The sequence below is a fragment of the Phyllostomus discolor genome, chromosome 3 (assembly GCF_004126475.2).
Source record: "Phyllostomus discolor isolate MPI-MPIP mPhyDis1 chromosome 3, mPhyDis1.pri.v3, whole genome shotgun sequence".
Lineage (NCBI taxonomy): Eukaryota > Metazoa > Chordata > Mammalia > Chiroptera > Phyllostomidae > Phyllostomus > Phyllostomus discolor.
The window spans coordinates 211,820,846-211,846,333 of NC_040905.2; the positions used below are offsets into that span (position 1 = coordinate 211,820,846).

Genomic DNA, 25,488 nt, shown 5'->3' on the forward strand with positions numbered 1-25,488 from the left:
ATCCCCTTGTTACGCAGATGGAGAAACTGAGGCCAAGCACAGGGGAGTGAGGAGCCCAGGCCACGTAGCTAGTTTGGGGCAGACCCCCCCCACCAAGAAAAGCCCATTACCCTGACTCTCAGTTCAGTGCTCTCTCCACCACCCCCTGATCCCCAGGGTCTGGAATCAGGGAGACGGAGGGCAGGCTCCGGAGCGGGCCCCTGAGAAAGCCTGCTGGCCCCTGCACGCTGGAGGGGCAGGGAGTCCCGGGAGGCGGGGGCTGCAGGCTGTTTGCAGGGGGGCACAGCTTTGCCTCTGGGCCACAGAAGCAAACGACGGAAGGACACCCTCGGGCCCTCCACTGTGTTTAAAGGAGCCACAGTAAGAAGCATCCTCCTCCAGCCTAGTCCTGACAGCATCCGGACAGGTGATGACGGAGGAGCAGGGCGGGTCCCGGGGACCGGGGACCGGGGACCACACCTGGGGGCAACAGCGGGCTGAGGGCTGCCTGCAGGCCCAGTGCTCACAAATCCAACCGGGACCTGACCTCCCTGAGGAGGGGTGTCTTCCTGTGGACGCTGTGTGGCCACTGCCAGGGGCGGGGCTTCTGCTCCCGGGGACAGCTTTGGGCGGTGGGCCCCTCCGGGGGGTGGGGGCTGGGATCTGAGCCCCCAGTCAGGAGGAGCCGCTTGACGGCCTTGTTTTGACCCCTGCTCAGAAAGGAAAGACTCAGTATCCCCATCTCGCAGATGGGGAAACCGAGGCCCACAAGCAACCTGTGCCAGGCCCCAAGTTACCCGGCCCGTCGGGCAGTGGCAGGGTCCCATGGGGGGGGCAGTGAGGGGGCCAGAGGGACCTGCCTCCCAGGCCAGAGACTCCCTTAGCTGTGTGACCTTAAGCAAGGAATTTAACATCTCGAAGCGTCATCTTGGGACCTGGGACTTGGCTCGGGGGGGTTAGGTCACGGAGCTGTTGGGGAAAATCCGTGGGTAATACACAGACTGGTTTGCACAGAGCCTGGCATAAAACAGCCATTCAATAAATGTCAAATAATAGTAATAATTATTATTAAAGCACACGAGAGCCTTCCACCCGGCGCCCTCTGCCCGCTCTGTGACAGCAGCAGCCTCCGTGTTCCTCAGCCACAGCACCCCTCCACGCGCTCGAGCAGGGAGTGGGTGAGGGGGCCAGGCCCAGGGAAGGGTTAGGGCGAGGGCAGCAGGTGGCGGGAGGGTGGGGCGCGGAGGTGCCACATCTTGCTCCCATTCCTGACACCCTCTGTGACCTTGGACGAGTCCCCCTCTTTCTGTCTCTGTCCCCGGGCTCTTTGTTCCCGATGCACCCAAACGAGGTTGCTGTCTGCTGTGCGCCGCCCTGAGAGCCCGCCCTGGAGGAGGGTGGGAGCCCCTGGGAGCCACAGGCCCCCCTTGGAAGACCACAGAGGAGCTCTTCCCACCGCCCAGGGCTGCAGGCCGGCAGGAAACCTCCCGTTGCAGGGGGAGGGGATGAAGAACGCAGGGCCCTCCAGGGTTGCCAACTGCCTGGCCTCTGCCCTGGCCACTGCTGGAGTCCTCCCGGCCCTCCTCCGGGGCTGGCCAGGGTCTGAGGCCCTCCTGCCCCCCTGCTCCCCTGCTCTGCGCTCCCTCTGAGATGGCTTGGCTTCTCAAAAGCAGGGCCCATCAGGGTGGAGGCGGCATGTGTCAGCTGGTATTCAGGCTCTGGTTGTGCGCTCCAATCGCTCCCCCTCCCCATCTCCCCAAATCCACCCACCCACCCCGTTACCCACTGCTTGGGGCCTTCTGGGCGGCAGCACTTCGCGCAGGGAGTCAGAGCAGCAGCCTTGAGCCCTTGGCTGTTGGGGTGGGCGGACTGACTCACTGGGTCCCCTCCCCGGTGCCGCCGATGGGGCAGCCCCCACGCCCATGGGCGCTGGCGCCCCGTCAGGCCCCAGGGTCCCGGTTTCGGGAAGCGGAGCCGCAGCCCTGCGGCGCCTGACCCACGCTGGCTGAGGATGCGCCCTGCGCGCGGGGACCCGCTGGCCCCCAGGCCGGGAGGAGATGTTTAGGCAGCGACCCCCCAGGGCAGGCTCGCTCCCGCGGCCGCCTGCGGGGGCCACCCTGGCCGCGGGCCCGCCGGGACGCCCCTGCTCGCGGCGCCCCTCCCGGGCCGTGGCGCGTCCCCCGAGCCTCGCTGTATTTCCTTCCTGCACCTTTAAGAAGACCGTTGCTCCGCGGTGGGATGGTGTGTTAAAGCCACACAGAGGAAGTTACGCAGCCCGGATCAGACCGAGAGATAAAAGCCCCGATGGTGATCGTGAGTGACGGCAGGAGGATTTAGCCTCGGCATTAACTTGGAGCGGAGTGCAGGGGGGCCGTGAAGCGCCCCGCCAACCGGCCCACCCCGCGCGGGGGGATGCCCCGGAGCCCCGACGAGCCGCCGCGAAGCCCACCCGGGCCGGGGGCAGCCCGGCACCCGAGCGCGGGTCCTCTCCACCGCGCCCCGGGGGCCCGAAAAGTTTGCACTTGTTAGCGGCGACCTCCCGCTCGGCCGGGGCGGGCGATGCTGGCGGCGCGGGCGGCCCCCTCCCCCGGCCCGCGTGCCCGGGACGGCTGCGGGCGGCCCCCCCGGCGGCCGGAGGGCGCCCCAGCCCCGCGCTGACGGCCCCGGCGGCGGCGGGAGCGGCGCGGGGACGGAGCAGCAGCGCGCAGCCCTCAGCCCGCGCCCCCACCCAGCGCCAGCCAGAGCGGGGAGGCGGTCCTCGGCCTCCCGGGTCTCCGCTCCGGGAAGCTGCTCCGAGCCCGGGTAAGGCGGGCGGGGAGAGCCCGGCCGGCGAGCGGGGGGGAGCGCTGCTGCAGCTTTGCCAGCCTGGTTTCGTTTTTAAAGGGCTTCGGTGACCATGCAGGCTTCCCCGGCCGGGAGCCGCGGACAGCCGCCCGGCAGAGGCTCGGATGCAAAAGTTATTTGGTCGCGGCTGTCGCCGGCGGAGGACTGGAGCCGGAGAGGGGCGTGTGAGTGTGCATTTGTAGCGGCGTCTTAAAGGAGTCGCCGGTCTTCCGCGCTGGCTCTTCCCCACCAGGGGCTTTTTCCATCGTGCGCGTGTGTGCGCGCGCGTATGTGCTGGGGATGGATGTGGCGAGAATGCCTGGATGCGTTTGCGGAGAGGAAATTCGCCCTTCTCTCGCGCCACTCCCCCCACCCCAATTTAATTGCCGACCCGTAGAGCCCCCCCCCCGCCCCCCCACCCCCTTCCCATCTCTCCGAAAACTGGGCGTGAATTGCACAGCGAAACTCTGGCCAGCCAGGACTGGAAACTTCTCTCCGTGCCGGGAGGGGTGGATTTCTGGGGGAGGGGTGGCGCAGGGACAGGCTTGGGGACGAAGTGGAGTCGCACCTCGAACGGGGTGGCGCACAGATGGGGGGCGCGGAAGCGGCGGGAAGGCGGGAAGAGGACCGTGGGCTCGCGGGGTCGCCGGATCCGGAGTAAGTTGCCCGCGTGGGTCCGGGGTGGGGGGCGGGGGTGGGGGGCGGCAGGGTCGCTGCTGGCTGCAGAGCTGGGGAGCAGGACGCAACTCCCGGGCGCCGCGTCGCTGGGTGTCTTCCCATGAACGGAGGCTGGACCCGATGAGGGGCACCCTCCGGGCCGGTCCGGCCTGTATTAAGGGCGTGATTACTCATTGCCCCGGTGGCCTGCACTCAACTTCGGAAGACAAAAAGCAGCCGCGGGGCTGCCCCGCACGCTCGCGCGCCGTGCACGCCGTTTGCAGCCGACCCGAAGCGCGGACTCACCCGGACCTCCAGGCGCGCGCGGCTGGGAGCGGACCCGCCCCGGCCCCCTCTGCCCTGCCGCGGCCTCTTCCTCGCGCCGCGTCTCCCGCACGGAACTTTTCGGGGCTCCGCGGTCGCCGAGAGGGCGTGGGCTCGTCGGGAGGCGGAGCAGGGTCCTGTTCCGGGGCTGGGGCGCCGAGGCTTCGGCAGCGGGATGCTCGAGGAGCCGGCGGTGAGAGGAGCACCTACGGAGCCCCGCGTTGCTCGCGGAGGGGAGCGGAGGGCCGGAAGGTGACCCCGGCGGGCTCCCCCTTTTTCTCCCCCGGCACCACCGCCCCCCCGGCAGGCACTTCCACCCTCCGTGGCCGCCCACGCTGGGAAGGGAGCGGAAACCTCGGGGTGGCCGGGTCCGGGGAGAAGCCCCCGGCGCCCCCCTCCAGCGACCCCAGGGGCTCCGCGCCCACCGCGGCAAGTTTCCCACGAGGGCGCAGCCCGCGGGTCCGGGAGGAGCCGGCTCGGAGAGGCGCTAATTCAATAAGACAGAGGAATCGGAGTTCAGAAATCCTGGTAAAATCTAATTTTCGGGTTTTAATACCGTGGCCATCAGCCCCCTCGGCTCCGGAGGACTCTTAAAAGAAAATAAAGCGCATCGATTCCATTTGTTTCGGGGAGCTGCAGTTTCTTAATAATATCAGGTGGAGATTTATTTTCCAAGGAGAAAACGATCCGCCGGGATACAACCTCTCACTCTGAGATTTCCCGGCTGGCTTCTCTCTGCCGCTTCCCGCCTCCCTATTCCGGGGACTGTTGCGTCTCTCCGCCCCCTCCCTTTTTTTTTTTTTTTTTCCTTCTCTCTTTTGGCAAAAACCGACTGTAATATTTGCGTGCTGAGTTCACAATTCCCCCACGATGGCAGCAACGCCCAGCTGATGGACTGGTTGTAAACACATTTATTACCCCCGCTCCCGCCAGATTTTGTTGTGGTCCGCCGCCGCCCCCCTCCCCCCCCGCGCATTTTCCAGGGAACGCGTGGCATTTAAGCCCACAGAATTGCGATGCCATTAATAGATTTGCGAGTGGCCCCGCGCGCCCATGCCTCCGGGCCTCCCGGCCTCCCTCCGGGCCTCGGCGCCTGGCTGCCTCCAGCCCAGCGCCGGCGGAGCCCCGAGCGGCGGAGCAGCCGCTGGTCCTGCCGGCCGCAGGAAGGAAGCCCCCTGCCCCGCGCCCCAGGTGCCCCCCGCCGGCAGGTGCTTGTGAACAGTCCGGGACGCCGCGGCCGGCAGATTTAATTAGGGACCCGCCGTTTCCTGGCGGCGCAGAGCTCGCCGGGGTAGAGAGGGGCGTCTAGACCTTTGCTGGCCGAGCTATTTTATTTTTACTACATTTTCTCGGGTTGTAAAAATAATCGCCAGGCGGGTTCTTTCTGAGAGTTTCCTAGCCAGAAGCGCAGTCAAGGCCGGGCAGACTGGATAACAGGTTTCTCTCTCAGCAGCCGGAGAGGTGAGGCGTGAGCCTGTGGTCCCCACGGCCCTCATTCATCTCCATCAGGAGCTGCTCCGGCCGGAGGAGGCGGGGGCGGGGGCCGCCTTAATTCAGATGGACGACCTGGCCCTGGAGCTTGGGGCACCGGCGTCTCCTGGGGCGGTGCTGAGCCGGCAGCCCCCTCGGGACAGGGACAGCGTCCTCCCCTCTGGCTCGTCGTGCGGGGCAGGGGTGTGTGTGTGTCCTGGCGGAGAGCGGGGTCTCACCGAAGTGTAGCTGCCTCCTCAGGGGCCCTCGGTGCACCGTGGCTGGGGGGGGGGGCGTCCGGTGGGAGTCAGGCTTGAGTGGGCGCCCCTCTGCAGCAGGTGGGGCGTTGGGAGCCATCCCCACGGGGTGACAGCTAGAATAAATGAATCAGGTGGGTGGTCTGCTGGGACTCGCCACAGTGACCTTTGCCCTGTTGGCCAGGGCTTTCGGCCCGGATCCCACACTGGCGGGACTCCCGTTCCCCGGGTGACAGGTGTATCAGGTGTCTGGGAGCACACCGCATCCCTGCAGCTGGCTTTTTTTTGCAAGATGACATTTGCCTTGGTGACATCTGTTCGGGGCTTTTCGATCACCTCCAGTCGCCTAACACGGGGGAGCAGTAGCCACCCTAACAGCGGCCCGCTTCTAAACACGCCCGCTCCGGCTGCTTGCAGAGGTCTGCTTGGCCTCGGCCGCAAAATCGAAATGACAAACCCCTGTCGCTCGGGTTGAAGCCTTCGACACCCTTGGGCTCTCGGAGGTAGAGGTGAAACTCACTGCTTCCAAGTTTGGAGAGACGCTGACCGCTGACCCGCACCGGCTCCCTGGCCGGGGGCCGCCCCTGCACCGCTCTGTTTGCGTGTCCCTGAGCGCACGGCCCCACGGGCACCCACACTTACAGTCTCACCTCTGCTCGGATGTTTGGACTCACCCGTCTCGGTGTTGTTGTAAAGCAGCCACTCCAATCCCGGCTCCTGGGCGCATTGGAGGGGGTCGCTGACCCCAAGCGGGGGCCCTTTGTCGGCCTAACGCCCCCACGAAGCGAGGGAAAGATGCATCCCCCTTCTAACTGATGCGCCCCGTTTCCAAGCGCGCGACTCCAGCATTGTAAAAATAACCCAGTTTCCTCGGGAGGCCACGCTAATGCGGCCTCCTTTTTGCGCCCCGTGCCAGAGTGCTTTTGTTCTCACGCATCTTCATCCCTTTCTCTCTTTAATTCCTTGCAGGTGCTGTTGCTAATGAGTCCTCCCCCCTCTTCCCCGTGAAAGACAAGCCAGACTCTTGAGTACCTGCATGGGCTGAGCCGAAGTCCCCGAACTTCACAATAAGTTGCCAATGGCTACCAGCCAAGGGCAGCCGGCCCCGCCTCGTGCCCGTCCCCACAAGAGCAGAGCCAAATAAGCTTCTCCCCAGTTAGCACCTCGGTCGCTTTTGGATGGTCCGGCCCAGCCTCACGGGCGCTGCCACTGGAAGTCCGCGCGAGAAGAAATCTCTTTTATTGGCCTGAGATGCCGCGCGCAGCCCCGGGGAGGCACATGTTGGCAGCGAGCACGTCCACCCCCTGATTTTTATTTCTTCTTTACGACACAGGCCCGAGGGCCGCGCTGCCGGTGGCGCTGGGCACATCACCCGTGACGGGCCCTTCGGAGAGCTGGCCTGCGTGGAAGGACCAAAATCGAAGGCAATCCGACCCGGCCCCATGCCAGGTCCCCGTGGGCTTCCTCCCTATCCCATTTCCACCCTCTGTCACAATTTGAGAGCCTGCCTGACTCGATCACGTTCGCCTCTGGGGGAGGTGCGATGCCAAGGTCAGGAGGACGCCGAGTCGTGGGCCACTTTCTGACCTGCCCGTCGGCAGCCTGAGAGACGCCGGGGCTGGGTTTTCCGTGCCGGCCTCTCGGAAAGAGCGGGCCCCTCGCCGTTCCCCCCCTCGGCAGCCGCGCTCGCGTCCCCGGGACACCTGGCTCCTGTCGCCCGGCAGATGTGGCCTTTCCATGCCGGGGCCGCCAGTGCCGCCTGACCCAGCCGCTGCTTCTCCGGGGCCTCGCCGCGCACTGCACAGCCATGCTGGGCCTGCTGGCCCTGCTCCTGCCCTGCCTCCCGCTGGCCTCGGGGGACTATGACATCTGCAAGTCCTGGGTGACCTCGGAGGAGGGCCCCACCTGGGAGTTCTACGCCTGCCAGCCCAAGGTGATGCGCCTGAAGGACTACGTCAAGGTGAAGGTGGAGCCCTCGGGCATCACGTGCGGAGACCCCCCTGAGAGATTCTGCTCCCACGTAAGTCAGCTCGCTGCCGTTGGGTGTGCTCGGGCCGACGGGGGGTGGGGCCTGGGACGGACCCCTGGGATGGGCGAGCAGAGTGGGAGGAGCCAGTGCTAGGTTGGCCGTCCTGCATTTGCGATTGGGACCGGGTTTCTGCCCCGCCTCAGAAATGTGCCAAAGCCGAGGCCACCCTGAGGAGTCTGGGGTCAGGTGGCACTATTATTCGGGTGGGAAACTCGTAGCCAGCGGACCGCTGAATCCTGTGCTCTGGGGACGACCACAGTTGCTGAAGTTCCAGCCTCACAATGCGCCCCGCCTCCCTGTGGGAAGTCAGCATTCTGGGCTGGTGAGCCAGGTGCCGTTCGCCACGCTACACTCTGCCCTCCCTCTGCTCCTCCCTCCTGCCTGGCGGCCTCCTGGCCCCACCCCCCAGCCCAGCACACAGTTCTGCCAGGCCGGGGTATGCCAGGCACCGAGCTGGCACTGGGTGGGGGGAGGTGTGATGGAAGTGCGGAGGGTCTGCGCCAGAGAGGGAGGGAGGAGGGGTCAGACCAGGGCGGGCAGTGTGTCTGAGGCCCCTTTGGATGCCGTCCCTGTGTGCCACACGGAGCACCCCGTACTCAAGTGATGGTGGCGGCAGCAGGACCGCCTCTGCGTGTTCCAGGAGTCTGTGGGCGGGGCCTGGGTGGCTCTGTAGGAGCTGCTGGGGGGAGGGTGGCTCTGGACCGGTGGCATCCCTGGGCCTCTGTGCCGTCTTCTGTAAAGCGGGCACCCAGCCGCACGCCCTCCCGGTCCTTGTAAGGAGGACATGCGCTCATTCACGCGTGTGAAGTGCTCGGAGTGGGGCTGGGCACCAAGCGAGGGCCCCCGGGGGGCAGCCGTTGCCCTTCCCATCACACAGGTGGAGAAACTGAGGCTCAGAGTCGCACACCAGGAAGGGGTGAAACTGGGAGTCAGCTGTCCGGGCCCAAAGTCGCTGAGCCGACGGCCTGTCTAGGGGAGCCGTCCCCACTGGGCCCGGTGCCTGGCAGGGGACCAGGCAGGAGCTTACTGGAGGGGCTCAGTGTCACCCTTGGGGTGTCTGTCGCCTCCGTGTCCCTGGGGGAGCCGCCCGGTCTGTGGGTGTGTAGCTGGGCTGAGCCAGTGTCCCTACCAGGCTCCTGAGGGGGCCTCAGTCCCAGGGGACACGGCAGTCCCCTCCCAGAGCAGCCAGCCCAGCTGGGTATCGGCTGGACTGAGGAGAGAGGGTTGGGGGAGGGAAGGCTGGGGGCTGGGGGCTGCAGTCCACGGGGGTCACTGCGCTGGGGTCCCCGGAGCTCCACTGGCCCAGGGACAGGCCAGGAGGCGGGTCCCTCAAGGTCAGGGGCAGGGCCAGGGGCAGCCCAGCTCTGAGCCTGCACCTCAGGCTGGCCGTCCACCCAGCTCACGTGAGGGCTTCGGCACACACTCCCCGGGGCAGAGGCAACCTCTGCCTCTCGGGTTAGAGGCTTGACAATATCGCTTCTGTTAAATATTAATCGTTGCCTTAATGTGCTGGGGGAGGGGTGGGGGCGGGGCAGCTAAATCCTACTTCGCTGGGCCAGCTTCTAGTCAAAGGACTGGAGGTGTGGAGATGACCAGCAGATGCAAGTCCGAGGGCCTCTCCTGGCCAAAGCTGGCTTGGATGCCCTTGGCCCTGGACCTCCGCCCTCACCCGGAGAACCGGGTGCTACTGCCGGGGTGGGGGGTCGCCCCACAGTCCAGCCTGAGCCCAGGGCCTGGGAAGAGGCTTTTGATTCCGCCTGCTTTTCCCCTGGGCAGACAGACAGGGGAGAGCGGGGAGGGGGCGGGTGGGGGAAGAAGAAGAAATCTGACGCCCCCCTCGCAGGTGGGCCCTCGGTGCCTGGACACCTGTCTGCGGGACTCCAATGTCCCACGGCGGCCGATGGCCACGCGCAGGTCGCCAGGGTGGGCCACCGCCTCGTCAGGTGGAAGGCATCCTTCCTTGGGAGGGGGGGGCCGGCCTCCGGCTCCTGCAGACAGGAGGGGGTTCCACCCAGGTGGGTTTGCCCCCGACGCCGCTGTGGGCTGCAGTCTCTCCTGAGCAGGTCCTGTGTGTGTCTCCTTAACGGTCCCCCGGACTGTTTGAGGCGGGGACTGTTCTAATCCCAGTGGAGGGATTAGCAGGTGCCGTCTAAATCCGGCCAAGGTCACCTGGTTTACAAGGCAGGCTGGGAGCGTACCCACCAGGCGGCCCGCGCCCCCTCTCCTAGCTTCAGCCTCTTCCTCCGTCATCGTGGGGGGAAGGATGCAGCCCGGGCGTGTGTGTCCTGGGTACAGGGCCGGCACATAGTAGGCGCTCAGTGTGTGGCAGCTGTCATTCGCCTCGTTTTGTAGTCATTCCGCCCTTGGTGGCGTCCCTGCTCTTTCTCCTTCGCCTCCCTTCTGCCTGGAGGAGGCCACGCCCTGCGTCTCCAGCCTCAGGACTGCAGCGGAGGGAGCGTGCTCGGGCAGCTCAAGCTCCTCCAGCCACAGCCCGTGTTCTCAACTGGCCACCAGGGGGCGCGCTAATGGTAGCTGGGCGGCCCACTGCCCCCTTAACCTGGCCATCCCAGGTCGGGTCCCTATTCCCGGGCCACCCTCCTGCAGCGGGTTCTGGGCTGTCCCCCTGTCCCACCAACTGGAGCGGGAGCCCCAGAGCACCCCGAGAGTGCAGAGGGGCCACGGGGCGGCTGCCCGTTCCAGGGTTCGGGGCGCAGGCCCCGCCTTGCTCCAGGCTTGTGTCCTTCCGCAGAGCCACCTGAGAACCGAATTGTAAATTCCAGCCTGGCGAGGAAGGGGCGGGGGAAGGAAGACGAAGATAAATGAATAAATAAAAACCGATTGGCTCTAAATGCACAATGAGAATTAATAGGGATGCGCTGTCAACCAAGAGTTCGCAGGCAAGGGCGAGAGCTCAGCAGGGCTGCAGGGGAAGGGAGGCGCCCGCCACCCCCCCGCCCCAGATTCGCAGGGCCTGGCCGGCGGGGCTGCAGGGCGGAGGGTGCCGGGAGAGGGCTCTCGGCCCCTGAGGGCAACTGCCACACCCGGGCCCCCCTAGGGTGCCCGTGGGCATGAGGAACAGCCCCACAGTGCTCCGGAACAGAGGGGACCCCCGCCCTAAAAGGGGAGGAACCCTTTCCTTGTGTCTCTGAGACAAAAGCTAATAACCCTTGAGCTTCAGGAGAGAGCTGGTGAGGAAGGAGGGAGGGAGAGAGGGAGAGAGGGAGAGAGGGAGAGAGGGAGAGAGGGAGAGAGGGAGAGAGGGAGAGAGAGAGAGAGAGAGAGAGGAGATGCCGGCACCAGCTGCAGACCAGACGGGGCAGGCAGTGTTCAAAGGGAGCCCACAGCCACCAACCTGCGACCCGGGGTGTGGTCCTCGGACCAGGCGCGGAGCCTCCCCTCGTTGGAAATGCGGAGTGCTGTGTCCCGCCCGGAACCTGTCCCCACTCTGCATTCTGGCCCCAGCGCCACAGAGGAGAGCAGGGGACGGCCCTGGCAGCCTCCCCCTCTCCCGGTCCCACCTCTCCGGTCGGTCGGCAGACCTGAGGTCGACCTCACACTGGACGCAGGGGGCAAGGCAACGCGAGACAACTCCTGCAGGGCCAGGTCAGCAGCAAGAGGGACACAGCAGACAGCAGGGACAAAGGGGGGGCCCTTCATCCCACCCCACAACAGCCCCCTCGATGCCCCCCTCCCACCTTGCCTGTGCCCAGACCGTTCCCTTCACCCACAGCACCCTCCTTTGCTTTCTTCCTGCGGCCTCCCCATTCACCTGGGTGACCCCGCTCAGCGTGGAGGTTTGGGTGGGACTCCGCCTCCTCCAGGAGGCTTGCCCTGACTGCCTGGCCCAGGTGGGTTCCACTGTCCCCGTCCGGGCACGCCCCTGTCATTGTTCTCACTGATGTGGCCCGACGGTCAGTGCTCAGGCCCCCGGGCTGGACAGGTGGAGGTGGGCATCCCGTGCCTCGTGACCTCTGGCATGAGGCTTCACCTCCCGGAGCCTTTTCCCCTTAATCGGGGGCTAGTCACAGAACACACCCACGGGGCGGCCCTGAGCGCCGAGCACCCGGGAGGTGCTTGTTCTTGCTAGTTCTCCTATTCCCGACGGCTGCTCCTGCTTCGCTTGTGAGCTCCTCAGGGGGCGGGGCTGTCTTGTTCGTCTTTGCCCCCCCAGACCCCCCCAACCCTCTTGGCTCAGCCAGGGCTCAGACAGCGTTTTGCAGAGTGAATGGGCGGGCTGGAAGGGCAGGGAGGTCCAGGGAGGCCTTGCGGACGAGGGGAGGCCAGAGCCGAGCCCTGCAGGGAGCGCCAGGGCCCCCACCGGCCCCCGAGGCCTCTGCCCCATCCTCCAGCGTGTGCCCCCCCCCCCACCCGTTCTGTGGGAGTCGTGATCAGATGACACCGGGAGGTCTGCAGGGCTCTGTCCTCAAGCAGGAAGTGACTTTGGAACCTGAGCTTCCCCCAACCCTTCGTTTTACAGCTGCTCAATGTCTGGAAACGCCTGAGGCAGGGCCCAGCTGAGGACAAGAATAGTTCCATGCGTGACATCTTGTTGCACAGGGAGGTGACAGGACGGGTGGCTCTGCCTGAGAGGTCTGGGGCGCAGGAGCGAGCCCTTGCCCCTGATTCTTCTGAAGAGAGCGGGTCTGGGCCCAGAGCCGCGCGGAGAGGAGGGGGCGGTACGGCCGGAGCGCCAGGTGGGGGAAGGAGAAAGGGCCTGGGGAGACGTCTTTCCAAAGAGAGTCAGAGACCGTGAGGTTCTAGAACTTTCCAGTAAACGTAGTCGCACCTTCCCCAGGCTCCTCTTTCTCCTCTGTGTCTACGCTCCCCAGCCCTGGTTTTTGGTGCATCTCCGTTTTTCTCCAGGTGCACCGAGTTGGGGGATGGGGGATGGGCAGACAGGCCGGCTGCCCCCCAAGGGGGACGGGGGGGGGGGACGAGAACTCGGGGTTTGGGATGGGGCCGAAGGGGCTCGTGCTTCTCCCACCTCTCGGGGTCGTGGCTCTGGGACTTGGTTTTCTTCACCTGAAAGTGGGGGTGATGCCAGGCGCGCCTCGAAGGCAGCCCCTGCCAGTCAGTGGGAGGAGCAGGCATGCAAAAGGCTTCGGTGGGGTGCCTGGTGCCGAATGACGACCCGAAACTCGGGAGCTTTCCTCGACCCTAGAACGCAGCTTGAGAGGCAAGCGGGGCAAAAGCAGAAAATGCAGGCCGGAGCTGATCCCGTCGGCCAAGCGTGGAACGTGGGGGAGGGTCTCGTGGGCGCTGGCGGTTCTGGGGCCTGGGCACCGGGGTGGCCCCGGGTGGTCCGTGGCCTTGAAGGGCCGGAAGGATTCAGACGAGCGGTGGCCCCGGGCGGAAGCAATGGCATGAGCACAGACGCGGAGGAAGGGGGTCCAGGTGACATGTGGGGGGGACTGTGTGGGTGACCGGGACAAGCCACTCCACTACTCGGCTCCTCAGAGCCACAGGCGTGGGATGCTCCAGTGCCGTTTGATGGATGACCAGAGTGAGGCTTCCCAGGCCCCCTAAATGGCTCAGCCTCCCTCTGTCCAGCTGGAAGCCAGTCTCTAGGGTCCGGGGCAAGGCCAAGGGTGTGGCTGCAGGGAGGGGAGAGGGGACAGCGGGCCGGCAGAGGCCTGGGGGGCCCACAGGGCATGGAGGGCCCTGAGGCTGGACAGGGCCTGGCCGCCTCGACGGACCAGCTCTGGGACCCAGCCGTCGCCGCCCCAGCAGCAGCCCAGGCCGCAGAGCTCTGTCCCCATCACACAGCCCACAACCCCGGCTCCCCTGCCCCGGGGCGGGGCCCAGCCCACGTGGCCCCTGCGGGTGCCGGGCTCCTTCCCGGGGGGCCCAGAAAGTGGGACAGGCAGATGAGGCAGGAGCCGGTTCTGTTTGCCTTTGGTTTACGGGTTCCGATTTGTTTTTCCTCAGCATCAGATTCGCTGAAATATATGCAAATGTGCTTCTAATTCCCCGAGCACACGCCAACTGTTGGCAGGGGGAGGGGGCGGGGCAGCACCTTGGAGCAGAGCCGGCGCTGGCTGGGAGCCGGCCCCTCTCAGCTGGGCGGAGTCTCCGGCTGCCGGGACACCAGGCCACGCCCCCGGCCTCAGTGTCCCCAGCTGTGCGATGGTGCTGGGTTTGGCCAGATGAACCAGCTCCTGGGTGACTGATGGCCAGATACACCCTGGGACTGGGGGAAGCGCAGGCTGGGGGTTAGCCCTGCTCACAGACCCACAGGAGAGGGGACTCCAGGCACAAAGCCGTGTTCCGGTGTGAGTCCTGTCCCCAGCGCAGGGTTCAAGTTCAAGTTCACACTCCTTTACCATAGTGTTCTCGTAAAGGAACATCAAAACAAAGACCAAGCCGAGTGCTACACCATATAATGCGACATCACAAAGAATCTGAATCGTCTTTCATGTTAACGGCTGCCACGCCCACACGGCACCGTGCTGGTCTCCGGCCCCCAGAGTGACGATTTGGGGCTCCGCACCTGTGTTGCCGCGGGGCTGCCGCCACCGGTTTAGTTAGCGCCTGGCACCGTGCATGGTTAAAACATGTTTTCTGTGATGAAGCATTTTAAAATGTTTTAATTTTTAAATGGAGGTGAAATTTACGTCGCACAAAATTAATCCCTGAAAAATGTTATTGCTGTAAGAAAAAAATGTGTGTGTGTGTGTGTGTGTATGTGTAACATAAAATTTGCCTTTGCACCCACTTGCAAGTGGGCAGTGTCCTGGCACTGAGCACGCTACGAAGCCGTGCAAGCACCGCCTCTGTCCACCCCTGGGCAGGACGTCCGGTCCCCACTGGCGGCCACTCCCCAGGGCTCCCTCCTCCCGTCCGGGCATTCGCCCATTCCAGTTGCTTCATACGCAACGTGGGGCTTCTGGGCCTGGCTCCTTTCACTCGGCATCCTGCGCCCCCACGGTTCTTCCGTGGGGCAGCAGCGGTTGGCCAGCACCCACGCCTTCCCGTGGCCGAGTGGTACCGGCCCCCCCCCCCCCCCCCCCGCACCGTCCACCGCAGCTTGCTCATCCGCCATCCGCCGAAGGACCCTGGGTTGTGCGCGCTTTTTGGCCGTCATGCATCCAACTGTCGTAAACATTTGCGTACGGGGTTTTTTATGTTTTCCTCTCTCTCGGGTAGAGACCTGGGAGTGACATTGCTGGGTCAGACGCTGATTTTTGTACTCAAGCGTCTGAGGAGCTGCCAAAGTGTCTTTCCGCAGCAGCCGTACCCCGTCCGCCCCCATCGGCCCTGCCCAAGGCCCCGGTGCCCCACATCCCTGCCAACACTTGTTATTTTCCATCTTTGTGTTTTACTGTGGCCGACCTAGGGGGTGAGAAGCGGCATCTCACTGTGCTTCTGAGCTGCATTTCCCGAACGGCTGACGGTGCTGGCCCCGTCTGCTTACTGGCCACTTTGTGTGTCTTCACAGAAACTTCTCTTCAAGTTCTTTGCCCACTTTTTCACTGGGCTGTTGGTCTCTCTGTTGCTGAGCCGTCCGTGTTCTCTGTATACTCTGGGTGCCAGGCCCGCGTGCTCCACGATGTGGAAACTCCCCCCCCCACCCCCCCAGTTCACAGAAGATTTTCGGTCCCTCCATTGAGTCTGTGGACGCACAAAGAATTTCTCAGTCAGGTCCGATTTGTCTGCCTCCTCGTTTTGTGTCTCATCTGGGAAACCACTGCAAAGTTCCAGGTTATAAATGTCCGTGCCTCTGTCTCCTTCTGAGACCTGTGTAGTTGCAGCTCCTCTGGTTGGGTGTTGACCGTTTTTAGGTCATCTCTGTACGGAGCGGGAGACACATCACGCCCGACTGCATGCTCTGGCTCTCGGACGTCCGGTTCCGCCGACAGCGCTTGTTGGAGACGCCGTCCTTCTCCCCCAGTGTTCTCGGCGCCCTTCCCAAAACCAGTCGGCCGTGGGTGGCAGCGTGCGCCCCGGCCTCTCGCGTCACTATGCCGAGGTGCTGAGTGCGGTGTGCATGCGGCCCTCCCAGACCCCCTGCACGGCGGGGACGCTGCTTACATCCCATTGTCCCCATTTCACAGATGCGGGGACTGAGACTCCAACACCGAGGGGCAGAGCCCAGGCTCCAACTCAGACCCTGGTCATTTAACCACGGGTCCACGGTGAGGCCTGAGGACAGGGGGGCCACGTGCTCACCCCAGCCTCCCCCCTCACGGATGTGCGTGTGTGGATACATGCACGTGTGTACACACGTGCACACAGGAGCACACATGCACACACATAAATACACGTGCATGCACATACATATAACACACAGCTGCGAACACTGGCAAGGCCTCCCAGATCATCTCCCCGCTGCCCCTGTGGGCCCTGCGGACCACCCTGTGGGCCAGCCCTCTCTTGGGGTGCCTTTAAGGTCGAGATGTTGTCGTGTGTGGCTGTGTGTATGTGTGTGTGCGGCCGTCTGTGCCCAGGGAGCGTCCTGTCCTTGCCAGCCCGTGTTCCCAGCCCAGTGCAGGGTGGGGGAGGGGTGCCAGGTCTTCCCCCACCCCCGCCCCGGGAGACGGGGCGGAGTCTGCGAACCTGTTTCCTTCAGGCACCCGGCAGCGTGTTCGCTCCCACGTACCAGCTCCGGGGACAGCGAGACGGCTTTGCCCGGGGCAGCCTGACCTGTTTTTCTGGGGAAAAGTGGGGGCGGGGGGGGATGCGCCCAACAAGGGACAATGACGGACCCAAAAGTAGAGGTGGAGGGAGCGGCAGGGAAGGGTGGGGGGGTGGCATCTGCCTTCCATGTGGCCTGTCTCTCTGGGACCAGGCAGCCCCCCACCCCATGCAGGTCCCCAAGGGTCTGGCTGCCCCTCAGCCTGGGCTGGGGGCATGGGACAGAGAGGAGGCGGGAAAGGGAGCCGGGGAGCCAGGTGCCACCCCAAGATGGAGAACTGTCCCACCGCAGGGTGCTGGAGGCAGTGGCCTCAACCTTGGCTGCACAGCCTTGGGGTCTCCCGGGGAGCCGTCATCTGCTGGCTGCTGGGGCCAAGACCTGTCCCCGAGGGCCTGATGTGGTTGGCGGTGGCAGCAGGACAGGGGGATCGTATTCTGTGGCTTCCTCCTCTCCTGTGCTTCTTGAAGGCCCAAGCCTGGTGGGGGCTGGGGCCCCCGGAGTGGAGAAGGCAGGGCTGGGCTGTGTGAGCCCAGACTCTGCCAGGCCCTGTCCCACGCGGGGGTCCTCAGAGGGCCGCATGGGGGAGTCCCGGAGCTCGTGGCACTCCCCACCCAGGCTGCGTGGTCTCTGGGGGGCGCCTGGGCGTTGGGATTTATTACAGCCACCCCCTGCAAACCCGCCACCAGCAGTCTCCCCAGGACTGCGCCGGCCCCTTCCAGCCTTAAGCATGCTGCTGCCGGTTCAGTTCAAAGTCCCGAGGGGGAGAGTTTGCTCTCAGAACCCTTCCTGGTGTCTGAGCTGCAGACACCCCACCCTTGCTCTGGCCCCCTGGGGGCTGGGGGGGCCGGCTCCCCACTTGCCCTTTGTGCCCAGGTTCTGCACCTTTCTTCCCGGGTGGGCCCTGGCAGCCAGCCTCAGGGCCTTCCTGCAGCTGCTACTTGTCAGGTCTGCCAGCTCCAGGCCCCTCCCGTGGCCTTGTCACCTGTGCAAGCCACCAGGCTCCTGGCCTAGCCTAATTCATTAACCCTTCTCTCCCTGTAGCCTTTTGCATGTCTGATCTGGCCCCTTCGCTTGGCCCCGCTCTACGTGGGGAACCCTCCTCACAGCCTGGTCCATCGGCTTCTACCTGTGCATATCCAGCCCACCCATGCTTGCAAGCCTGTCCTCCTGAAATCTCACCACCCCCAGGAAGCCTTCCGGGTTTGCTCTCCGTGCCACTCACAGCACCAAGCATGAGTGACTGCTCTGGTGGTCACGGCAACGTGGTCAACACCCCCCCCCCATAAGGGGTCAGAGGGCCCAGGTTCCCAGATGTGCGCCTGGCCCCTGGGAGCCTCCGTCCCTCACCTATAAAGTGGGGGATGACAGCTGACATCGTGGTCCAGGGGCCTTTTCTTGGATCGCTGCACTGGGCTCCCCAACCTGCCCGGGCACCTGAGTCACCTCAGAGGGTTTTTCTCGGTTGCTTCGCCGGATGGTTGGCTTGCTTGCAATCTGGCCTCTGGAGCAGAGGTTCTGGCCCTGGGTCCAGGCATGTTTTCACGCCCCTCCCCTTCCCTGGGACCGTGAGGGGCGACCAGGCCTGATCGCTGCCTCTCCAGGGCTGTTTCGCCCACAGAAGACATGCACAAACAGCTGATGAAGGACTACGTGAGTGAATGAAGGAATGTGTGAATGAATATGTCCTAGTTCAGCATGGCCACTCCCGCCCTCACCAAGGGCTTCACCCAGAGTGATGCACCTGTCCAGGTGTGCCCAGGTGTGGGGCGGGGCCAGGGACTTCTTACTTACCCTCTGCCCACCCCCCAGGGGGGAAGTGGCTTCAATAGTAAAATAATCCATAAGAATTGTGTGTGCAGTTTGCAGACACAAAAAAGTCACTGCACAGTCCCCTCGACCAGGGGCTGACCGTGCAGCAAGAAGCGGCTCGGCCGAGTGGGTCTCCCAGAGCACGTGGGAGCCCCGGCCCCCCCCTGTGCCTCCCTGACCTTGGGCATGAGATGGGGACTGTGCCTTACCTCATAAGGTGGCCACGAATAGAGAAAATGAACTTCCACGTGGAAGATCACCCCGGCGAAGTCTGGTGAGATGCAGTTCTCACTGCGGAGGCTTCCGGAAGGAAAAGGAGAGAGGGTGGGAGAGGCGGGCAGAGCCAGGGGCGGTTGGGGGCTGGACTTCATCCAGAGCGGGGTGGCTCTGGGACCTAGCAGGGCGGCTGAAAACACACTGGTGGCTTCTAAAGGACATCTGGTGGCCCGTGAGGGCGGGGGTGGGGGCAGGAAGAGGCAGAGGGAGTCAAGCTTCCACCTCTCGCCCCTGTGGGTGGACTCCCCTGGCAGGGCGTCCCCGCACCAGCCCTGGGCCTTTCAGGCCTCAGCCAGGCCCCATTGTTCTGCTTCCCAGGAAGAAGGCCAAGGACACCTCTCAGGAAAGCAGAGGGGGCTCTGCAAAGGCCCCAGGGACAGGCGGCCGCCCTCCTGGAGCACTCCAGCCAGACACTTGGAGGGGCCCCGGCCGCCCTGCCCCCAGCCCTCCCCCTCCGCAGCGTTCAGAGCCTCCGCGCCGCTCTTTTTCGCTCCGTGATAAAATATTTATGTCAGCAGGCAGGCCCTCTCTGGGAAGGCTGCCTGCGTCTAGCGTATGCTCTGCACGAGCTTTTAAAGAGCAGGACGTTTTTCCTACTCTCTAAGCATTTTCTGAGTCCAGAATCAATAATGCACTTTGCCGGGCCGCTCTTCCTCCGCGCCCGCCCCCCACGCCCCCACGCTGCCGGCTCTCCTTTCCTCTCGCCTCTCTGCCTTTCCTTCGGCTCTCCTTTCCTTCTTTCATCCTTCCCTCTCTCCTAAGTTAGTTTTATTTACTTAAAACACAATTAAATGGAAGCGTGGAGCTGTTGGGGTGGGGGAGGGGGAGGGCCGGAGAGAGGCCAGGGCAGCCCCCTGCAGGCCAGCTGCTGGGGGAGCAGGTTGGGCCGGCGGGGCCGCCCTCTGGCCCTGGTGGGGAAGCTCTGGGCCGGGGAGGAGGGCTGGGGCTAACCCCGCCTCCTGCTCTCCTTTCCCTAACCACTTAGCAAATGTGTGCAGCATAACCAGAGAAAACAGGACTAACGCGGAGAAGAAAGGAGCCTAGAGCGAAGAAAATATGTGGACCGTGAACTGACATCTATCACCAAACTTTCTGGGGAGTGAGCGGTTCAGTTTGGCCACTCTGGTTTTTGTGGTAATGAGTTCCCTGACACTAGGGGTATGCAAATGGAGAGGGAGCCATCCCTTCTCTGAGACACATGCCCACATGCGTCTGGTCTGCTCAGTGGTACCAGGTGCAGAGCTGGGGTGTGGAAGTCACCTGTGGGGGAGGGGCACAGGGGTCAGTCAGGACAGAAACTTCCCACCCCAGACATTCCTAAAAACCTGGCTGTTGTGCCCAGGACAAACTGGAATGCATCCTTTTTATTTTTTTATTTTCTTAAGGAATAACATTTCATTTCCTGGAGAGAGTAACCCTTGTCTGGCCAGAGCCTTGGCAACACCCCAGCCTGCCCCCTCTGGCTGTTCCCCCTGCCCTCTGACCTGGGCTTCCCCCGCGGACCCTCCCCTGGACAGCTCAGGGCTCCCCTCGAGGGCAGGAGGGCCCTGGGAAAGGCTCTGTGGGCGGAGCCAGAGCTGCGGGGAGCAGAGGGGCCCCACTCAGCCAGCTGCTTCCTGCTCCCCTGACTTAGTGACTGCACGACCCCCCTGGGTGATGCCAGGCCAGTCGCCTGCTGTTCTCGAGTCCAGGCTCAGACAGAAGGTTCTAGAAGGAGGTCTCCCTTTCCCCCCAAACACCGTGGGGAACCGCTCTGGGCACTGAGATGCAATTCCTTCCATTAGGGCCAGGCCTGCAGGGCTCGTGGGGCCACTGAGACTGGGGTCCTTGGCGGACCTCTGCCCTGCAGGTGTCCACAGGGGCTGATCAGGGCCGGGGCCACCACCCAGGCTCTGGAGGCTCTCCAAGAGGGAGAGCGAGTCCCCAGGAGGCGACTGGCCCTGGCTCTGGGCCCTTCCCTGCCCGAGGAATGGTTGGGCTGGGAAGACCCGGCTCCGGTGAGAAACAGAACCCAGGAAAACAAGAGAAGCTCCCCGGGCAGCCGCAGCTGCCGCCCGGAAAAGCCAGGCAGGTCAGTCTCCACAGGTCCCCAGCAGGGAGCTGTGACCTTGCCGGGGTGGCTCCAGAGGGAAGGGCAGAGAAGCCGGTGGGCGGGGATGGAGTTGGAGGCGCGAGCAAGAATCAATGAAACCAGAGGGAGGCGGGGAGAGGGAGCAGGTGGGGAGACAGGGAGGAGGGGGGAGGGGGCAGGGGAGAGGCAGAGACAGAGCCGGTCAAGGCATCTAGAATTAGAATCTGCCCCGGCAGACTCTCCGCTTCCGCTCTGTTAATAATTTATCCCCACTGCAACTTTTCTTACCAATAAATAGGAAATCGTTTGTCAGGGAGAATTCCCCTGGCACCGCGCTCTCTCCCTGGAGCAGGGGAGGTGGGGGCTGTTTCTGCTCCTGTCCCCCCCGCCTCGGGGACCTGGGGACCCAGGCTCCAGTACGACTTGGGGAGGTCGCTGCCAGAACTCAGTCGTTTCATGAATGGGGCAGCGGAGGAGGCGAGGAGAGGGCACAGCCCTGCCCAGGGTCCCACCAGGGGTTAGGGACCATCCCCCGGATCCTCACCCCAGGCCCTCCTGGGTCAGGGTACCCATTACAGAGTCGCAGGCCCCAAAGCTCTGGACACACAATGCAGGGGGAGGGTGGGCCCAGCGCTGTCTTCCTGCCTCCCCCCCGCCCCCACCGCCTTTGCTCCTGCTGGTGCCGCCTAGCCTCCCCTTCGGTGTCCCTGCATCCCAGTGACGGGTGCTGGCCGTGCTGCCTGTCCCTCCCCTCAGCCCCTCCATGCCCTCCCACCTCCAGCCCCCGCTGAGGTGGACAGGGCTGAGGAAGAGCCACGGACAGGGTCAGAAAAACCCGCGGGCCGCTGCACCGCTCCCCGGGCCTGCCCACATGCCTCCGCGGCAGCGCCAGAGGCCGCCGTCCTCCCGTGGAAGCCGGTCTTGGGGGCAGGGCCCGGGGCGGGTGGCAGCACCCCTTCCCGTTTGGGCGGAGGGCACCGTTCCCCGGCTTGTCTCCGAGCCTGGCTGCCTGGCTCCTCGTCCCACGTCTGCCACCAAGGAGGAGCGGTGTGACCTCGACCACTTCTCCACCTCTCCTGGCCTGTGGGCTGTGAACAGCCGGGCCCCGCTCCCCGGGCAACCCCTCGTGGTGTGTAACTCGGCCAGGGCCTCGCCTTTGCTGACGCCACGGGCCAGTGACAGTCACGATGCTGTCTCCCTGCCTCCGCCACACGTGGGCCGGGCCTCCAGGACGCCGGCCACGTGGCATCTAGTATTGTTCTCTCTCAGCCCGACGAGGTCAGCGTTCTCAGCCTTCCCGGGATTCCATCCAGTGGACAGAGCTTTCCGGAGTGGGTGCCCAGGCAGTGCTGGGGGCCGGGGGCAGCGAGGAAGGAGGCGGAGGAGGCCACTGCCCTCACGGCTTCCCCTCCCTCCGGGCGCAGAGCTGCTGTGGCCGGTGGGTGGGTGGCTGCCCCAGTTCCCTCCCTGCTCGCCGGCTGCTGCCCAGGTCCCCAAACCTGCCTCGTCGGGGTGCAGCAACTGCGAGGTTCTGTCCTGATGCAGGTGTGAGAAAACACTTGTCCTTCTTCCCCAGACTCTGTCCCAGTTCCGGTGACGGCCCCTCCATGGGCGTGGGGGTCAGGGGCCGGAGGCCCACGCAGCCAGACTCCCAGGGGCGCGGTTACCTCCGTGCCTGCCGACAGCGACCTTCCCGCTCAATTACACGTTCGCCGGCAGCCTGTCTGCGGTGTTTACAGCCTGGCCTCTGGCTCCCACCGCACCCTTCGTGCAGAAAACAACATCAAAGCAAGAACATTTAAGGGACCGTCACGAGGTCTGAAAAGCGTGGCAGGAAATGGCTTCTCCACAGAGCTGAGCCTCTGAGGGTCCGTGGAGGCAGCAGAGCTGCAGATGGGAGGGACACGGTCTCCCCAGGGTGCCCTGGGTTGGGTCCCCCGAGTCCAGAGGAAGTGAGGAGGGGCCGGCAAATGCTCGCCTCCGGTCTGTGGATTGGAGATAAGGCAGGGAGGTCCTGGGCCTCGCTGGGAGAAGGTGTGAGGAAGGCAAGGGGCCCACCCAGCCCAGCTGGGCGCAAGGCTGCCACTCAGTAAACGTCGTGACGGTCACCTGGTCACCTTCGTCCCAGCCAGCAGCAGTCCCAGGTGTGCCGTTCCGGCTTTCCACGGGGGCTCCTCGGCCCGTGCATGCAACACTGCTGTTAACCAATCACTGCCCCCGGCTGGGGGCGCTCTCTAGGCATGTCCTACACAGCTTCTCACGAGATAGTGGACGAGAAAATACAGACTCAGAGAGGTAAAGCAACTTTCTCCGGGTCACACAGCTTCAAGGGGAGGAGCTGAGGCAGAATCCAGGGCCTTCTGATCCAGAAGCCCGTTTCTGTAACTGCTCCCGACTCCAGAAAAGGGGTCCCCAGCTGGGGACGGGGGGCTCCACGCACCCCCTGCATCTGCACGGAAAGTGCGGCGCATTGCATTTTTCTGGAGAAAGCTCCGAGGCTTTTCATGAGGGGTGTGATGTTTATATATATATGTATTTGGTGATGTTCATGGAATGTCTCAAGAAACCGTTAACCGCTTTTGAGAATATCAAAGGTCGGCCCTGGTGCCTTCTGAAAGGTCGCACGTGCGTGTGCCTCCGCCAGTCCTGGCGTTGCCCCCGGCACAGGCCACTGGCCACTGGCTGGGACTGTTTGTTTCATCGTGAAATCCGATCCCACGGGCACAGGAGGTGGCAGAGGCTGACCGCCCACGCCCCCAGCCTGGCAGCTGTCAGATGGAGGTGGGGTGGGGGGGGTCCACCCACGTCCCGTCCCGGGCTGCCTCCAGGAGCCCTCCCAGCACAGCCCTCCCAGCACAGCCCTGCCAGAACCTTCCGTGGGAGCCACGCCCCACACTCCTAAAGGGTTAACGGGACTCCGAGGTCCTGGGGCTGGAGGGCGGTGGAAGGAAGGAGAGGAGAGGCCCGTTGGCGACGGCTGGGGATTTATTTATTGTGCTCGCTCTGCAGCCGGCGTGGGCTGGAAACACACAGGCTGATTCATTAGTTTCTGACCATCTGCTTCCCGGAGCGGGGACGGGAGCGGGGGGCCGGGGGGCCCTGCAGGTTAGGGCAGCCAGCCAGGCCGGAGCCCCCGTCCCCTGGCAGCACCGGCTGTGTCAACCTTCGTGGTGACAGACAGGCTGGCGAGGCCAGAGTCTGCGAGGGGTCTGATGTCCCCCAGCGGGGCCCGCCCGGAGGTGGGGGCAGGGTGAGGGGAGGGGAGGGGAGGGAAGGCAGGGGGACAGAGAAGGACTGGGGGAGAACAATGAGGTGGGGGTGCCTCACGGCAGTTAGTGGTCGACAGAAATATCAGCAATCAATTAGATATCTTAACGTTAACCTATTTGTTATTATATCAACAACTAATTAATATGATGACGATAACAACTAAAATGGAATGAGCAGCCACGGAGGTCCAGGCCACGTGTGGAGACTTCATGACCCTGTCCCAGATAAGCGCACTCCACCCCCTGGTGGATGATGAGGGAATTGGCTTGAAAGACCCAGTCAAGCAAGGAGGGCTTCCTGGAGAAGGGCTTCCTGGAGGAGGGCTCTGAGCACCGGGAGGAGGGAGCGCAGGCTCAGAGGTGAGAGGGGGCGAGGCGGCTGGGGAAATGGCGCAGCCCTCCGTACTGTGCTGACGAGTTTCCCAGGGGGACCAGGAAACAGCACCTGGTGACGGCGTGCTGAGAAATGGGGCTCGTGGCAGAGGCCCCAGCGAGCGCTTCCAGGGAACTTACCAGAAACTCACAGTTCCGGCCACCCCCAGGCCACTCCCCCACCCCCACCCCCGGCCCCCTGTGGCCCCCCTGGGACGAGGCCTGCCTTGGTTTGCTAGGGACTCGGTGGCTTAGTTACCCAACAGATTCATTTTCTCAGATCCTGGAGGCTTCCAGTCCAAGGTCAAGGTTCGATGGACCCTTGAAGGCCAAGGCAGGGTTGGCTGCTTCTGAGGCCTGTCCTCCTGGCTCAGTGAAGACCAAGGAGCGCCTTCTTGCACCTCATCGTGCGGTCTTTCCCGTGCACGCATGCACCCCCGTGTGTCTCCGGGTGCCCAGATTTCTCCTCCTTGCGGGGGGGCACCAGTTAGGCCCATGCTGAGCACCTTGTCAGTTTGCCCCCCCCCCTTTGGGGGCCCATTTCCAGTACATTCCACGGCGAGGTGCTGGGGTTAGGGCTCCCCCATGTGAATGGCGGGGGAGGGGGGTGTGGACACAGGCTAGCCCCTAACCAGGCGTCAGGGGCAGCAGAAGGAGGTGGCCTGGGGCTGAGGGAAGGATGGTTGCCGGTTAGAGGGGACCGGGCGCATGCTGACCTGGCTGGGGACCGTGCCCTCCTGCCCGCGATGTCTGGGCGTGAACTCGGGGGCAGCTGCTCCCTGCTCCCGGCCCTGAGACACACAACTGCAGCCCATCCCGCCCCTGGGATCAGGGTGCCCCCCAACCCCCCCGCTACAGGCCGGCCAAGCGTCTGGGGAGGGGACCGTCCACCACAGGCAGGCCTGCCTCCCCGCCCCAGCGGGAAGCCTCACCCCAGCAGGCCACCGAGCCACCCCGTGGGGCCTCTCACCTGCCCCCCCCCATTCAGGGCCCCCAGCTCGACCCCGAGGCAGCTCAGACCTCCTGCGGCCGAATCAGGCCCCTCTGCCTGCCGTGCTGTGCGTGAGGTCGCCAGCGTTTGGGACACCCTGAGGTTGTCCGGGACAGGAGCAGGCTCTCCCTCAGAGAAAACAGCATGGGCCTCGGTTTCCCCCCGGTGTTCAGGGGGGGTCGGACTCAGCAGTGAGCCCTCTGCGGCCCCAGGAATCACAGGCCTGGCCGGGTGGGGTGAGCAGCGGTGGCACGGGGGTGGGGGGCCAAGGGCAGAGCTATTTCGGTCAAGGAGGCCTTTGTGGAGCCCGCCGCAGTCAACCCCAGGGCCTGCCTGCCCACCACGGGGCCCAGGGCGGGCTGGGGGCACGTCCGCCCCCAGAGGGATCAAAGGCGGCATCCTGGGGCCGAGGCAGGGACAGGTGTGCGCCGCCCGGCCCCTCAGGAGGCGGGAGGTGGCACCCCCCACCCCCGCCCCCGCCCCCAGGAGCTGCGTGGCTCATTGGAGGGGGAGCAGCTTTAACTCA

General features: G+C 64.5%; 1 protein-coding gene across 7 annotated transcripts in view; it reads left to right on the top strand.

Moving 5' to 3' along the window:
- The first annotated feature begins 2,613 nt into the window (after window positions 1-2,613).
- Window positions 2,614-25,488, top strand: part of NTNG2 (netrin G2) — a 53,955-nt gene continuing 31,080 nt past the window's right edge. Inside the window, exons 1-3 of one of the 7 annotated variants that reach the window (XM_036022396.1) lie at window positions 2,615-2,781; window positions 2,863-2,987; window positions 6,480-7,530. In XM_036022396.1, coding sequence (XP_035878289.1) covers window positions 7,318-7,530 — 213 coding nt within the window. In that variant the 5' untranslated portion in view covers window positions 2,615-2,781; window positions 2,863-2,987; window positions 6,480-7,317. Of the gene's footprint in view, window positions 2,782-2,862; window positions 2,988-3,337; window positions 3,460-6,479; window positions 7,531-25,488 lie in introns of those variants that run through there. The other 6 variants (XM_036022395.1, XM_028518626.2, XM_036022398.1 and 3 more) reach the window with 6 other exon arrangements.